Source organism: Oncorhynchus nerka, unplaced genomic scaffold, assembly GCF_034236695.1.
Source record: "Oncorhynchus nerka isolate Pitt River unplaced genomic scaffold, Oner_Uvic_2.0 unplaced_scaffold_1526, whole genome shotgun sequence".
Lineage (NCBI taxonomy): Eukaryota > Metazoa > Chordata > Actinopteri > Salmoniformes > Salmonidae > Oncorhynchus > Oncorhynchus nerka.
Window position 1 is genome coordinate 1 of NW_027039788.1, and position 18089 is coordinate 18089.

General features: G+C 44.8%; 1 protein-coding gene across 1 annotated transcript; it reads left to right on the plus strand.

Moving 5' to 3' along the window:
• The first annotated feature begins 29 nt into the window (after positions 1–29).
• Positions 30–17652, plus strand: LOC135568515 (replication factor C subunit 1-like). Its single transcript, XM_065015307.1, has 3 exons — positions 30–140; positions 2545–2727; positions 16685–17652. Exons 1-3 carry the CDS (start codon positions 30–32, stop codon positions 16856–16858), a joined length of 468 nt encoding a protein of 155 aa, XP_064871379.1. The 3' UTR covers positions 16859–17652.
• Positions 17653–18089: the final 437 nt, after the last annotated feature.

Below are 18089 nucleotides of genomic sequence, written 5' to 3' on the forward strand. Positions count from 1 at the left end.
CGCTAAACTAGACCCCAAGGTCAGAGAGGATGGGGGGGGCAGCTTGGGGGGGAGCCCCCTACGCTAAACTAGACCCCAAGGTCAGAGAGGATGGGGGAGGGGGGGGGCAGCCTGACCCCTACGCTAAACTAGACCCCAAGGTCAGAGAGGACGGGGGAGGGGTGGGGGATTGACCCCTGTGATTTAATAATGGTGTCAAACTGATTGTAATAATGGTGTTAATCTAATCTGTGATTGTAATAATGGTGTTAATCTAATCTGATTGTAATAATGGTGTTAATCTAATCTGTAATTGTAATAATGGTGTTAATCTAATCTGTGATTGTAATAATGGTGTTAATCTAATCTCTGATTGTAATAATGGTGTTATTGTTAATCTAATCTGTGATTGTAATAATGGTGTTAATCTAATCTGTGATTGTAATAATGGTGTTAATCTGATCTGTGATTGTAATAATGGTGTTAATCTAATCTGTGATTGTAATAATGGTGTTAATCTGATTGTAATAATGGTGTTAATCTGATCTGTGATTGTAATAATGGTGTTAATCTGATCTGTGATTGTAATAATGGTGTTAATCTGATCTGTGATTGTAATAATGGTGTTAATCTGATCTGTGATTGTAATAATGGTGTTATTGTTAATCTAATCTGTGATTGTAATAATGGTGTTATTGTTAATCTGATCTGTGATTGTAATAATGGTGTTAATCTAATCTGTGATTGTAATAATGGTGTTATTGTTAATCTGATCTCTGATTGTAATAATGGTGTTAATCTAATCTGTGATTGTAATAATGGTGTTAATCTGATCTGTGATTGTAATAATGGTGTTAATCTAATCTGTGATTGTAATAATGGTGTTATTGTTAATCTGATCTGTAATTGTAATAATGGTGTTAATCTAATCTGTGATTGTAATAATGGTGTTAATCTGATTGTAATAATGGTGTTATTGTTAATCTAATCTGTGATTGTAATAATGGTGTTATTGTTAATCTGATCTGTAATTGTAATAATGGTGTTAATCTAATCTGTAATTGTAATAATGGTGTTATTGTTAATCTAATCTGTGATTTAATAATGGTGTTAATGTTAATCTAATCTGTGATTGTAATAATGGTGTTATTGGTAATCTAATCTGTGATTGTAATAATGGTGTTATTGGTAATCTAATCTGTGATTGTAATAATGGTGTTAATGTTAATCTAATCTGTGATTGTAATAATGGTGTTATTGGTAATCTAATCTGTGATTGTAATAATGGTGTTAATCTAATCTGTGATTGTAATAATGGTGTTAATCTAATCTGTGATTGTAATAATGGTGTTAATCTGATCTCTGATTGTAATAATGGTGTTATTGTTAATCTGTGATTGTAATAATGGTGTTAATCTGATCTGTGATTGTAATAATGGTGTTATTGTTAATCTAATCTGTGATTGTAATAATGGTGTTATTGTTAATCTAATCTGTGATTTAATAATGGTGTTATTGGTAATCTAATCTGTGATTGTAATAATGGTGTTATTGTTAATCTGATCTGTGATTGTAATAATGGTGTTATTGTTAATCTAATCTGTGATTGTAATAATGGTGTTAATCTAATCTGTGATTGTAATAATGGTGTTAATCTAATCTGTGATTGTAATAATGGTGTTAATCTGATTGTAATAATGGTGTTAATGTTAATCTAATCTGTGATTGTAATAATGGTGTTAATCTAATCTGTGATTGTAATAATGGTGTTAATCTGATCTGTGATTGTAATAATGGTGGTAATCTAATCTGTGATTGTAATAATGGTGTTAATCTAATCTGTGATTGTAATAATGGTGGTAATCTAATCTGTGATTGTAATAATGGTGTTAATCTAATCTGTGATTGTAATAATGGTGGTAATCTAATCTGTGATTGTAATAATGGTGTTAATCTGATCTGTGATTGTAATAATGGTGGTAATCTAATCTGTGATTGTAATAATGGTGTTATTGTTAATCTAATCTGTGATTGTAATAATGGTGTTATTGTTAATCTAATCTGTGATTGTAATAATGGTGTTAATCTAATCTGTGATTGTAATAATGGTGTTAATCTAATCTGTGATTGTAATAATGGTGTTAATCTGATTGTAATAATGGTGTTAATGTTAATCTAATCTGTGATTGTAATAATGGTGTTAATCTAATCTGTGATTGTAATAATGGTGTTAATCTGATCTGTGATTGTAATAATGGTGGTAATCTAATCTGTGATTGTAATAATGGTGTTAATCTAATCTGTGATTGTAATAATGGTGGTAATCTAATCTGTGATTGTAATAATGGTGTTAATCTAATCTGTGATTGTAATAATGGTGTTAATCTAATCTGTGATTGTAATAATGGTGTCAAACTGATTGTAATAATGGTGTTAATCTAATCTGTGATTGTAATAATGGTGTCAAACTGATTGTAATAATGGTGTTAATCTAATCTGTGATTGTAATAAATGGTGTTAATCTAATCTGATTGTAATAATGGTGTTAATCTGATCTGTGCCCAGGTGAAATCAGCGTTCACGAGGGCCTATAACCGGGAGACCCACCTGACACCGTACTCCCTCCAACCAATCAAGAAGGGCCGTCGTGGCGGGGGGGTGGAGGCAGAACCGGGAGGAGAAGGGCAAGAGGAACAGCCTGAGGAAGAGGAGGAGGAGGAGGGTGTTGCAGCTGACGCCATGATCAAAGTAAGGAGGAAACACACTTCTCGACGGCCTCCCTCCTCTCCCTCTCTCTCTCTCCCCCCCACTTTTCTGAAATAATTTACCATTTTTATTTGTTTCAATTTATTGGAGAAGAAATGATGAATTATTGATCGGCTGCCATCTTCTGGTGGTTATAGACGGTCTACTGGTGGCATCGATATGAGTCACAAACATTATTGATCGGCTGCCATCTTCTCTGGTGGTTATAGACGGTCTACTGGTGGCATCGATATGAGTCAGAAACATTATTGATCGGCTGCCGTCTTCTCTAGTGGTTATAGACAGTCTACTGGTGGCATCGATATGAGTCAGAAACATTATTGATCGGCTGCCATCTTCTCTGGTGGTTATAGACGGTCTACTGGTGGCATCGATATGAGTCAGAAACATTATTGATCGGCTGCCATCTTCTCTGGTGGTTATAGACGGTCTACTGGTGGCATCGATATGAGTCACAAACATTATTGATCGGTCGGCTGCCATCTTCTCTGGTGGTTATAGACGGTCTACTGGTGGCATCGATATGAGTCACAAACATTATTGATCGGCTGCCATCTTCTGGTGGTTATAGACGGTCTACTGGTGGCATCGATATGAGTCACAAACATTATTGATCGGCTGCCATCTTTCTGGTGGTTATAGACGGTCTACTGGTGGCATCGATATGAGTCACAAACATTATTGATCGGGCTGCCATCTTCTCTGGTGGTTATAGACGGTCTACTGGTGGCATCGATATGAGTCACAAAACATTATTGATCGGCTGCCATCTTAAGTGGTTATAGACGGTCTACTGGTGGCATCGATATGAGTCAGAAACATTATTGATCGGTCGGCTGCCATCTTCTCTGGTGGTTATAGACGGTCTACTGGTGGCATCGATATGAGTCAGAAACATTATTGATCGGTCGGCTGCCATCTTCTCTGGTGGTTATAGACGGTCTACTGGTGGCATCGATATGAGTCAAACATTATTGATGGTCGGCTGCCATCTTCTCTGGTGGTTATAGACGGTCTACTGGTGGCATCGATATGAGTCACAAACATTATTGATCGGCTGCCATCTTCTCTAGTGGTTATAGACGGTCTACTGGTGGCATCGATATGAGTCACAAACATTATTGATCGGCTGCCGTCTTCTCTAGTGGTTATAGACAGTCTACTGGTGGCATCGATATGAGTCAGAAACATTATTGATCGGCTGCCATCTTCTCTAGTGGTTATAGACGGTCTACTGGTGGCATCGATATGAGTCACAAACATTATTGATCGGCTGCCGTCTTCTCTAGTGGTTATAGACAGTCTACTGGTGGCATCGATATGAGTCAGAAACATTATTGATCGGCTGCCATCTTCTCTGGTGGTTATAGACGGTCTACTGGTGGCATCGATATGAGTCAGAAACATTATTGATCGGTCGGCTGCCATCTTCTCTAGTGGTTATAGACGGTCTACTGGTGGCATCGATATGAGTCAGAAACATTATTGATCGGTCGGCTGCCATCTTCTCTGGTGGTTATAGACGGTCTACTGGTGGCATCGATGAGTCACAAACATTATTGATCGGCTGCCATCTTCTAGTGGTTATAGACGGTCTACTGGTGGCATCGATATGAGTCACAAACATTATTGATCGGCCGTCGCCTTTCAGTGGTTATAGACAGTCTACTGGTGGCATCGATATGAGTCAGAAACATTATTGATCGGCTGCCATCTTCTCTAGTGGTTATAGACGGTCTACTGGTGGCATCGATATGAGTCACAAACATTATTGATCGGCTGCCGTCTTCTCTAGTGGTTATAGACAGTCTACTGGTGGCATCGATATGAGTCAGAAACATTATTGATCGGCTGCCATCGTCTCTGGTGGTTATAGACGGTCTACTGGTGGCATCGATATGAGTCAGAAACATTATTGATCGGTCGGCTGCCATCTTCTCTGGTGGTTATAGACGGTCTACTGGTGGCATCGATATGAGTCACAAACATTATTGATCGGCTGCCATCTTCTCTGGTGGTTATAGACGGTCTACTGGTGGCATCGATATGAGTCACAAACATTATTGATCGGCTGCCATCTTCTCTAGTGGTTATAGACTGTCTACTGGTGGCATCGATATGAGTCACAAACATTATTGATCGGCTGCCGTCTTCTCTAGTGGTTATAGACGGTCTACTGGTGGCATCGATATGAGTCACAAACATTATTGATCGGCTGCCATCTTCTCTAGTGGTTATAGACGGTCTACTGGTGGCATCGATATGAGTCACAAACATTATTGATCGGTCGGCTGCCATCTTCTCTAGTGGTTATAGACGGTCTAAGGCATCGATATGAGTCAGAAACATTATTGATCGCTGCCATCTTCTCTGGTGGTTATAGACGGTCTACTGGTGGCATCGAATATGAGTCACAAACATTATTGATCAGCTGCCATCTTCTCTGGTGGTTATAGACAGTCTACTGGTGACATCGATATGAGTCAGAAACATTATTGATCGGTCGGCTGCCATCTTCTCTGGTGGTTATAGACGGTCTACTGGTGGCATCGATATGAGTCAGAAACATTATTGATCGGCTGACATCTTCTCTGGTGGTTATAGACGGTCTACTGGTGGCATCGATATGAGTCACAAACATTATTGATCGGGTCGGCTGCCATCTTCTAGTGGTTATAGACGGTCTACTGGTGGCATCGATATGAGTCACAAACATTATTGATCGGTCGGCTGCCATCTTTCTAGTGGTTATAGACGGTCACTGGTGGCATCGATATGAGTCAGAAACATTATTGATCGTCGGGCTGCCATCTTCTCTAGTGGTTATAGACGGTCTATTGGTGGCATCGATATGAGTCAGAAACATTATTGATCGGTCGGCTGCCATCTTTCTGGTGGTTATAGACGGTCTACTGGTGGCATCGATATGAGTCAGAAACATTATTGATCGGTCGGTTATAGACGGGCTCTTCTTCTGGTGGTTATAGACGGTCTACTGGTGGCATCAGGAGTATGAGTCCAAACATTGATCAGCTGCCATCTTCTCTGGTGGTTATAGACAGTCTACTGGTGGCATGACATGAGTCACAAACATTATTGATCGGCTGCCATCTTCTCTAGTGGTTATAGACGGTCTACTGGTGGCATCAATATGAGTCACAAACATTATTGATCGGCTGCCATCTTCTAGTGGTTATAGACAGTCTACTGGTGGCATCGATATGAGTCAGAAACATTATTGATCGGGTTGCCATCTTCTCAGTGGTTATAGACGGTCTACTGGTGGCATCGATATGAGTCACAAACATTATTGATCGGGCTGCCATCTTCTCTAGTGGTTATAGACGGTCTACTGGTGGCATCGATATGAGTCAGAAACATTATTGTGATTGCTGCCATCTTCTCTGGTGGTTATAGACGGTCTACTGGTGGCATCGATATGAGTCAGAAACATTATTGATCGCTGCCATCTTCTCTGGTGGTTATAGACGGTCTACTGGTGGCATCGATGAGGGGAAACATTATTGAGTCAGAAACATTATTGATCATTATTTGATCGGCTGCCATCTTCTCTGGTGGTTATAGACGGTCTACTGGTGGCATCGATATGAGTCACAAACATTATTGATCGGTCGGCTGCCATCTTCTCTAGTGGTTATAGACGGTCTACTGGTGGCATCGATATGAGTCACAAACATTATTGATCGGCTGCCATCTTCTCTGGTGGTTATAGACGGTCTACTGGTGGCATCGATATGAGTCACAAACATTATTGATCGGTCGGCTGCCATCTTCTCTGGTGGTTATAGACGGTCTACTGGTGGCATCGATATGAGTCAAACATTATTGATCGGGCTGCCATCTTCTGGTGGTTATAGCCATCTTCTGGTGGTTATAGACGTCTACTGGTGGCATCGAGATGAGTCACAAACATTATTGATCGCTGCCATCTTCTCTAGTGGTTATAGACGGTCTACTGGTGGCATCGAGCAAACATTATTGAGTCAGAAACATTATTGATCGGTCGGCTGCCATCTTTCTGGTGGTTATAGACGGTCACTGGTTCGATATGAGTCAGAAACATTATTGATCGGTCGGGCTGCCATCTTTCTGGTGGTTATAGACGGTCTACTGGTGGCATCGATATGAGTCACAAACATTATTGATCGGCTGCCATCTTCTCTGGTGGTTATAGACGGTCTACTGGTGGCATCGATATGAGTCACAAACATTATTGATCGGCTGCCATCTTCTCTAGTGGTTATAGACTGTCTACTGGTGGCATCGATATGAGTCACAAACATTATTGATCGGCTGCCGTCTTCTCTAGTGGTTATAGACAGTCTACTGGTGGCATCGATATGAGTCAGAAACATTATTGATCGGCTGCCATCTTCTCTAGTGGTTATAGACGGTCTACTGGTGGCATCGATATGAGTCACAAACATTATTGATCGGCTGCCGTCTTCTCTAGTGGTTATAGACAGTCTACTGGTGGCATCGATATGAGTCAGAAACATTATTGATCGGCTGCCATCTTCTCTGGTGGTTATAGACGGTCTACTGGTGGCATCGATATGAGTCAGAAACATTATTGATCGGTCGGCTGCCATCTTCTCTAGTGGTTATAGACGGTCTACTGGTGGCATCGATATGAGTCAGAAACATTATTGATCGGTCGGCTGCCATCTTCTCTGGTGGTTATAGACGGTCTACTGGTGGCATCGATATGAGTCACAAACATTATTGATCGGCTGCCATCTTCTCTAGTGGTTATAGACGGTCTACTGGTGGCATCGATATGAGTCACAAACATTATTGATCGCTGCCATCTTCTCTAGTGGTTATAGACAGTCTACTGGTGGCATCCGCATGAGTCAGAAACATTATTGATCGGCTGCCATCTTCTCTAGTGGTTATAGACGGTCTACTGGTGGCATCGATATGAGTCACAAACATTATTGATCGGCTGCCGTCTTCTCTAGTGGTTATAGACAGTCTACTGGTGGCATCGATATGAGTCAGAAACATTATTGATGCCATTCTCTGGTGGTTATAGACGGTCTACTGGTGGCATCGATATGAGTCAGAAACATTATTGATCGGTCGGCTGCCATCTTCTCTGGTGGTTATAGACGGTCTACTGGTGGCATCGATATGAGTCACAAACATTATTGATCGGCTGCCATCTTCTCTGGTGGTTATAGACGGTCTACTGGTGGCATCGATATGAGTCAGAAAAACATTATTGATCGGCTGCCATCTTCTCTAGTGGTTATAGACGGTCTACTGGTGGCATCGATATGAGTCACAAACATTATTGATCGGTCGGCTGCCATCTTCTCTAGTGGTTATAGACGGTCTACTGGTGGCATCGATATGAGTCAGAAACATTATTGATCGGCTGCCATCTTCTCTGGTGGTTATAGACGGTCTACTGGTGGCATCGATATGAGTCACAAACATTATTGATCGGCTGCCGTCTTCTCTAGTGGTTATAGACAGTCTACTGGTGGCATCGATATGAGTCAGAAACATTATTGATCGGCTGCCATCTTCTCTGGTGGTTATAGACGGTCTACTGGTGGCATCGATATGAGTCACAAACATTATTGATCGGTCGGCTGCCATCTTCTCTGGTGGTTATAGACAGTCTACTGGTGACATCGATATGAGTCAGAAACATTATTGATCGGTCGGCTGCCATCTTCTCTGGTGGTTATAGACGGTCTACTGGTGGCATCGATATGAGTCAGAAACATTATTGATAGCTGACCATCTCTTGGTTATAGAACTTACGGTGGTTAGAGAGAGCATCTTCTAGTGGTTGGCATGTGGATATGAGTCACAAACATTATTGATGGCTGCCATCTTCTAGTGGTTATAGACGGGTCTACTGGTGGCATCGATATGAGTCAGAAACATTATTGATCGGCTGCCATCTTCTCTAGTGGTTATAGACGGTCTACTGGTGGCATCGATATGAGTCACAAACATTATTGATCGGGCTGCCATCTTCTCTGGTGGTTATAGACGGTCTACTGGTGGCATCGATATGAGTCACAAACATTATTGATCAGCTGCCATCTTCTCTGGTGGTTATAGACGGTCTACTGGTGGCATCGATATGAGTCACAAACATTATTGATCGCTGCCATCTTCTCTAGTGGTTATAGACGGTCTACTGGTGGCATCGATATGAGTCACAAACATTATTGATCAAGCCATCTTCTAGTGGTTATAGACTGCCATCTTCATTATTGATCTGCCATCTTCTCTAGTGGTTATAGACAGTCTACTGGTGGCATCGATATGAGTCACAAACATTATTGATCTTCTCTAGTGGTTATAGACAGTCTACTGGTGGCATCTTCACAAACTCGGGTGGTTATAGAGACAGTCTACTGGTGGCATCGATATGAGTCAGAAACATTATTGATCGGCTGCCATCTTCTCTGGTGGTTATAGACGGTCTACTGGTGGCATCGATATGAGTCAGAAACATTATTGATCGGTCGGCTGCCATCTTCTCTGGTGGTTATAGACGGTCTACTGGTGGCATCGATATGAGTCACAAACATTATTGATCGGCTGCCATCTTCTCTGGTGGTTATAGACGGTCTACTGGTGGCATCGATATGAGTCACAAACATTATTGATCGGCTGCCATCTTCTCTAGTGGTTATAGACTGTCTACTGGTGGCATCGATATGAGTCACAAACATTATTGATTGCCATCTTTCTAGTGGTTATAGACGGTCTACTGGTGGCATCGATATGAGTCACAAACATTATTGATCGGCTGCCATCTTTCTGGTGGTTATAGACGGTCTACTGGTGGCATCGATATGAGTCACAAACATTATTGATCGTCGCTGCCATCTTCTCTGGTGGTTATAGACGGTCTACTGGTGGCATCGATATGAGTCAGAAACATTATTGATCGGCTGCCATCTTCTCTGGTGGTTATAGACGGTCTACTGGTGGCATCGATATGAGTCAGAAACATTATTGATCGGTCGGCTGCCATCTTCTCTGGTGGTTATAGACGGTCTACTGGTGGCATCGATATGAGTCAGAAACATTATTGATCGGCTGCCATCTTCTCTGGTGGTTATAGACGGTCTACTGGTGGCATCGATATGAGTCAGAAACATTATTGATCAGCTGCCATCTTCTCTGGTGGTTATAGACGGTCTACTGGTGGCATCGATATGAGTCACAAACATTATTGATCGGGTGGCTGCCATCTTCTCTGGTGGTTATAGACGGTCTACTGGTGGCATCGATATGAGTCACAAACATTATTGATCGGCTGCCATCTTCTCTAGTGGTTATAGACGGTCTACTGGTGGCATCGATATGAGTCACAAACATTATTGATCGGCTGCCATCTTCTCTAGTGGTTATAGACGGTCTACTGGTGGCATCGATATGAGTCAAACATTAATCGGTCGGGTTGCCACATTATTGATCGGCCATCTTTCTGGTGGTTATAAAGTCTGCCATCTTCTCTGGTGGTTATAGACGGTCTACTGGTGGCATCGATATGAGTCAGAAACATTATTGATCGGTCGGCTGCCATCTTCTCTAGTGGTTATAGACGGTCTACTGGTGGCATCAATATGAGTCAGAACATTATTGATCGGCTGCCATCTTCTCTGGTGGTTATAGACGGTCTACTGGTGGCATCGATATGAGTCACAAACATTCGTTCAAAATTTACTACAACGTGTAAATAGGATCATTTTGGTTATAAAGTCTAGTCTCGTCCAAAACCCGAGTTTGGTTAAGTGACTGTCGTGACTTGAGTTTTTAATTTCTTTATTTCACCTTTATTTAACCAGGTAGGCCAGTTGAGAACAAGTTCTCATTTACAACTGCGACCCTGACCAAGATAAAGCAAAGCGGTGCGACACAAAAACAACAACACAGTTACACATGGAGTAAAACAAAAACATACAGTCAATAATACAGTAGAACAAAAGAAAACAAATGTCAAATCAAATCTAATTTTATTTGTCACATACACATGGTTAGCAGATGTTAATGCGAGTGCAGCGAAATGCTTGTCTAGTTAAGGCAATAAATAGGCCATGGTGGCGAAGTAATTACAATATAGCAATTAAATTAAATAACAAGATGGGGATGAGAGATAGATAGATAGCTAGATGGGCTGTATACAGTGACAAGGTCGGGGCCAAGCTATGCAGTGATCTGTGAGCTGCTCTTGACAGCTGGTGAGGGAGATCTGAGTCTCCGGCTTCAGTGATTTTTGCAGTTCGTTCCAGTCAGTGGCAGCAGAGAACTGGAAGGAAAGGCGAACAAAGGAGGAAGTTGGCTTTGGGGAGTGACCAGTGAGATATACCTGTTTGAGCGCGTGCTACGGGTGTGTGCTGCTATGGTGACCAGCGAGCTGAGATAGGGCGGGGCTTTACCTAGCAGAGACTTGATTAGTGACTTGACTTGTTTAGATTAGCACTGTGTTGTCTGGGGAAAAGACTGGGCGGGTTTGCTTTGCATGCTATGCTAGCATAGTTTAACAAAAGGTCAGGGCCAAGGTATGCTAGCTAGCTGCTGTCAGCTTGGCTAAACACAAGGTCAGGGACAAGCTATGCTAGCTAGCTGCTGTCAGCTTGGCTAAACACAAGGTCAGGGACAAGCTATGCTAGCTAGCTGCTGTCAGCTTGGCTAAACACAAGGTCAGGGACAAGCTATGCTAGCTAGCTGCTGTCAGCTTGGCTAAACACAAGGTCAGGGACAAGCTATGCTAGCTAGCTGCTGTCAGCTTGGCTAAACACAAGGTCAGGGACAAGCTATGCTAGCTAGCTGCTGTCAGCTTGGCTAAACACAAGGTCAGGGACAAGCTATGCTAGCTAGCTGCTGTCAGCTTGGCTAAACACAAGGTCAGGGACAAGCTATGCTAGCTAGCTGCTGTCAGCTTGGCTAAACACAAGGTCAGGGACAAGCTATGCTAGCTAGCTGCTGTCAGCTTGGCTAAACACAAGGTCAGGGACAAGCTATGCTAGCTAGCTGCTGTCAGCTTGGCTAAACACAAGGTCAGGGACAAGCTATGCTAGCTAGCTGCTGTCAGCTTGGCTAAACACAAGGTCAGGGACAAGCTATGCTAGCTAGCTGCTGTCAGCTTGGCTAAACACAAGGTCAGGGACAAGCTATGCTAGCTAGCTGCTATCAGCTTGGCTAAACACAAGGTCAGGGACAAGCTATGCTAGCTAGCTGCTGTCAGCTTGGCTAAACACAAGGTCAGGGACAAGCTATGCTAGCTAGCTGCTGTCAGCTTGGCTAAACACAAGGTCAGGACCAAGCTATGCTAGCTAGCTGCTCTCAGCTTGGCTAAACACAAGGTCAGGGCTGGCTTGACTTTCTATTCACCCCTTCCTCTCTACTTCATGTTATCCCTTGTTTGTTGTGATTGGACGAACAAAGACACACACACATCAAACCACACCCCCATAGACGATTCTCGTTTCTTTGCCTTCAGTCACGGCCACTAGCATTTCAAATCAAATGTATTTATATAGCCCTTCGTACATCAGCTGATATCTCAAAGTGCTGTACAGAAACCCAGCCTAAAACCCCAAACAGCAAGTAATGCAGGTGTAGAAGCACGGTGACTAGGAAAAACTCCCTAGAAAGGCCAGAACCTAGGAAGAAACCTAGAGAGGAACCAGGCTATGAGGAGTGGCCAGTCCTCTTCTGGCTGTGCCGGGTGGGGATTATAACAGAACATGGCCAAGATGTTCAAATGTTCATAAATGACCAGCATGGTCCAATAATAATAAGGCAGAACAGTTGAAACTGGAGCAGCAGCACGGCCAGGTGGACTGGGGACAGCAAGGAGTCATCCTGTCAGGTAGTCCTGAGGCATGGTCCTAGGGCTCAGGTCCTCCGAGAGAGAGAGAGAGAAAGAAAGAGAGAATTAGAGAGAGCACACTTAAATTCACACAGGACATCGAATAAGACAGGAGAAGTACTCCAGATATAACAAACTGACCCTAGCCCCCCGATCAGAGGCAGTAGGGATGTCAGCTTGGCTAAGAGATGACCGGGGATGTTCTCTGTTTAGTGAGTCCACCAGATCAGAGGCAGTAGGGATGTCAGCTTGGCTAAGAGATGACCGGGGATGTTCTCTGTTTAGTGAGTCCTCCAGATCAGAGGCAGTAGGGATGACCAGGGATGTTCTCTGTTTAGTGAGTCCTCCAGATCAGAGGCAGTAGGGATGACCGGGATGTTCTCTGTTTAGTGAGTCCACCAGATCAGAGGCAGTAGGGATGTCAGCTTGGCTAAGAGATGACCGGGGATGTTCTCTGTTTAGTGAGTCCTCCAGATCAGAGGCAGTAGGGATGACCAGGGATGTTCTCTGTTTAGTGAGTCCTCCAGATCAGAGGCAGTAGGGATGACCAGGGATGTTCTCTGTTTAGTGAGTCCACCAGATCAGAGGCAGTAGGGATGTCAGCTTGGCTAAGAGATGACCGGGGATGTTCTCTGTTTAGTGAGTCCTCCAGATCAGAGGCAGTAGGGATGACCAGGGATGTTCTCTGTTTAGTGAGTCCACCAGATCAGAGGCAGTAGGGATGTCAGGATGTTCTCTGTTTAGTGAGTCCTCCAGATCAGAGGCAGTAGGGATGACCAGGGATGTTCTCTGTTTAGTGAGTCCTCCAGATCAGAGGCAGTAGGGATGTTCTCTGTTTAGTGAGTCCTCCAGGGATGTTCTCTGTTTAGTGAGTCCTCCAGATCAGAGGCAGTAGGGATGACCAGAATTGTTCTCTGTTTAGTGAGTCCTCCAGATCAGAGGCAGGGATGACCAGGGATGTTCTCTGTTTAGTGAGTCCTCCAGATCAGAGGCAGTAGGGATGTCAGCTTGGCTAAGAGATGACCGGGATGTTCTCTGTTTAGTGAGTCCTCCAGATCAGAGGCAGTAGGGATGACCAGGATGTTCTCTGTTTAGTGAGTCCTCCAGATCAGAGGCAGTAGGGATGACCAGGGATGTTCTCTGTTTAGTGAGTCCTCCAGATCAGAGGCAGTAGGGATGTCAGCTTGGGAGATGACCGGGGATGTTCTCTGTTTAGTGAGTCCACCAGATCAGAGGCAGTAGGGATGTCAGCTTGGCTAAGAGATGACCGGGATGTTCTCTGTTTAGTGAGTCCACCAGATCAGAGGCAGTAGGGATGACCAGGGATGTTCTCTGTTTAGTGAGTCCACCAGATCAGAGGCAGTAGGGATGTCAGCTTGGCTAAGAGATGACCGGGATGTTCTCTGTTTAGTGAGTCCTCCAGATCAGAGTCAGTAGGGATGACCAGGGATGTTCTCTGTTTAGTGAGTCCTCCAGATCAGAGGCAGTAGGGAAGACCAGGGACGTTCTTTGTTTAGTGAGTCCTCCAGATCAGAGGCAGTAGGGATGTCAGCTTGGCTAAGAGATGACCGGGATGTTCTCTGTTTAGTGAGTCCACCAGATCAGAGGCAGTAGGGATGTCAGCTTGGCTAAGAGATGACCGGGGATGTTCTCTGTTTAGTGAGTCCACCAGATCAGAGGCAGTAGAGATGACCGGGGATGTTCTCTGTTTAGTGAGTCCACCAGATCAGAGGCAGTAGGGATGTCAGCTTGGCTAAGAGATGACCGGGGATGTTCTCTGTTTAGTGAGTCCACCAGATCAGAGGCAGTAGGGATGTCAGCTTGGCTAAGAGATGACCGGGGATGTTCTCTGTTTAGTGAGTCCACCAGATCAGAGGCAGTAGGGATGTCAGCTTGGCTAAGAGATGACCGGGGATGTTCTCTCGATAAGAACATACGTTGGTTCTGGCAGCTCTGTGACGATGCGGGTGCGTTTTGCTGGCGTGGTTTAAGTCCACTTCAAGCCTTTTAGAGGGCAAGGAAAACGCCAGGAAATACCCAGCCATTCTGAGTGATCATCTTCAACCTATAGGGAATCATTTCAGGACCCCCTATCCCACAGGACACCAGTGGTCTCTTCCAGGATAACACCCCCCATCCCACAGGACACCAGTGGTCTCTTCCAGGATAACACCCCCTATCCCACAGGACACCAGTGGTCTCTTCCAGGATAACACCCCCATCCCACAGGACACCAGTGGTCTCTTCCAGGATAACACCCCCATCCCACAGGACACCAGTGGTCTCTTCCAGGATAACACCCCCCATCCCACAGGACACCAGTGGTCTCTTCCAGGATAACACCCCCCATCCCACAGGACACCAGTGGTCTCTTCCAGGATAACACCCCCCATCCCACAGGACACCAGTGGTCTCTTCCAGGATAACACCCCCCATCCCACAGGACACCAGTGGTCTCTTCCAGGATAACACCCCCATCCCACAGGACACCAGTGGTCTCTTCCATGATAACAACGCCCCCATCCCACAGGACATCAGTGGTCTCTTCCAGGATAACACACCCCATCCCACAGGACACTAGTGGTCTCTTCCAGGATAACACCCCCCATCCCACAGGACACCAGTGGTCTCTTCCAGGATAACAACCCCCATCCCACAGGACACCAGTGGTCTCTTCCAGGATAACACCCCCATCCCACAGGACACCAGTGGTCTCTTCCAGGATAACACCCCCATCCCACAGGACACCAGTGGTCTCTTCCATGATAACAACGCCCCCCCCCATCCCACAGGACATCAGTGGTCTCTTCCAGGATAACACACCCCATCCCACAGGACACTAGTGGTCTCTTCCAGGATAACACCCCCATCCCACAGGACACCAGTGGTCTCTTCCAGGATAACAACCCCCATCCCACAGGACACCAGTGGTCTCTTCCAGGATAACACCCCCCATCCCACAGGACACCAGTGGTCTCTTCCAGGATAACAACCCCCCCCTCCCACAGGACACCAGTGGTCTCTTCCAGGATAACAACCTCCCCTACCCCCCCCCCATCCCACAGGACACCAGTGGTCTCTGAATGGTGTTTGAGGAAGGTGTAAACCGGGGGCCCTGGCCAGTCACCAGATCTCCACCCAACTGAATACTTCTGGGAGATTCTGGAGCTGAGCCTGAGGTGGCGTCTTCACCAAAAACGTCCCTCCAGTAGAGTTCCAGACCCTTCTGGTGGAAGAACGAGGTCACATCCCTCCAGTAGAGTTCCAGACCCTTCTGGTGGAAGAACGAGGTCACATCCCTCCAGTAGAGTTCCAGACCCTTCTGGTGGAAGAACGAGGTCACGTCCCTCCAGTAGAGTTCCAGACCCTTGTAGAATCCATGTCGAGGTGCATTGAAGCTGTTCTGGCTGCTGGTGACCCAACACCTTATTAACACACTATACGTTGGGGGTTTCCTTTATCTTGGTGTTTACATTACGTTTGGGGTTTCCTTTATCTTGGTGTTTACATTATGTTGGTGTTTCCTTCATCTTGGTGTTTCCTTTATCTTGGGGTTTCCTTTATCTTGGGGTTTCCTTTATGTTGGGGTTTCCTTTATCTTGGGGTTTCCTTTATCTTGGGGTTTCCTTTATCTTGGTGTTTACATTGTTGGAGTTTCCTTTATTTTGGCAGTTACATGTACATACTGTATAGTGTGTACACACACACACACACACACACACACACACAAACCTGTGTGTATGCACACATTCTCGTTCAGAAAGATGGACAATCCATTCCTTGGCCTGAATATAGCGCTGGTGATTTTTGAAATCGGGTAATAACTTTACTTTTCTCTCTTTCTCATCCTCTCCTCCCTCCTATCTCCCCCATTTCTCCCTCTCCTATCTCCCCCATTTCTCCCTCCCATCTCCCCCATTTCTTCCTCCTCTCCCCCATTTCTTCCTCCCCTCTCTCCCCTCTCCTCCCCTGTTTCTCCTCCCTTCCCTTTCCTCCCTGTTTCTCCTCCCCCTCCCTCTCTGTTTCTCCTCTCCCCTGTTTCTCCCTCCACTCTCCCCTCCACAGTTGAAGAAGGCCAAACCCTCCAAGGAGCCCAAGAAGGAGAAGACAACAGCCGGGATTCTGGGAAGGGAAAGGGCAAAGGCAAGGGCAAAGCCAGGAAGTGACCCTAACCTCTCAGACAACAAAAAGCGAACTGTACAACACCTCTTCTCTGACGTTCTGAAGAACAAACCCTAAACGGTTTGACCACCACCTACCTGGTCTTATCACCGTGGCGACCGGAGACAGAACCCTGGCTCTCTTCTTGACCCCTTTAAACTTAGGATGTGCATCCCAAAGGGGACCCTATTCCCTATATAGTGCACTACTTTAGACCAGAGTCCCATAGGGCCCTAGGTATAAAGTAGTGCACTACTTTTGACCAGAGTCCCATAGGGCCCTGGGTATAAAGTAGTGCACTTCTTTTGACCAGAGTCCCATAGGGCCCTGGGTATAAAGTAGTGCACTACTTTTGACCAGAGTCCCATAGGGCCCTGGGTATAAAGTAGTGCACTACTTTTGACCAGAGTCCCATAGGGCCCTGGGTATAAAGTAGTGCACTACTTTTGACCAGAGTCCCATAGGGCCCTGGGTATAAAGTAGTGCACTTCTTTTGACCAGAGTCCCATAGGGCCCTGGGTATAAAGTAGTGCACTTCTTTTGACCAGAGTCCCATAGGGCCCTGGGTATAAAGTAGTGCACTAAATAGGGAATAGGGTCCGCTTTGGGACTTTACTATATCTTGTTAGCGCTGTGGATTTAGAAAGGTGTGTGTGTGTGTGTGTGTGTGTGTGTGTGTGTGTGTGTGTCAGTCATGTAAATATGTACCTTGTAGTAAATAAAGATGCTGTTGCTTTCTACTGCTCATCGTAGACGGGAAACCTTTCTGGTCTGAACCGTCGAGACCAGCGGATGGATCGGTGAACGGCAGAACAGTTCTGGGTTTTTGTTGTAAAGATTTTCACTGATAAATGACGACTGTATTTACGGTATTGTGGTTGTGACGTGTTTTCTTTCTCTCTGTTTATGGTTCATCTGCATGGGTAAGGTATGGTTAGTTAAAATGATTAGTGGTGTATGTGTACAGTACCAGTCAAAGGAGACAGAACTAGACTAGGAGACCAGACTATTGAGATGCACCACTAGGAGACCAAGCTAGTCTATTGAGACTCACCCCTAGACTAGACTAGAGACTAATGAGACTCACCCCTAGACTAAACCAGACTAATGAGACTCACCCCTAGACTAAACCAGACTAATGAGACTCACCCCTAGACTAAACCAGACTAATGAGACTCACCCCTAGACTAAACCAGACTAATGAGACTCACCCCTAGACTAAACCAGACTAATGAGACTCACCCCTAGACTAGAGACTAATGAGACTCACCCCTAAACTATTGAGACTCACCCCTAGACTAATGAGACT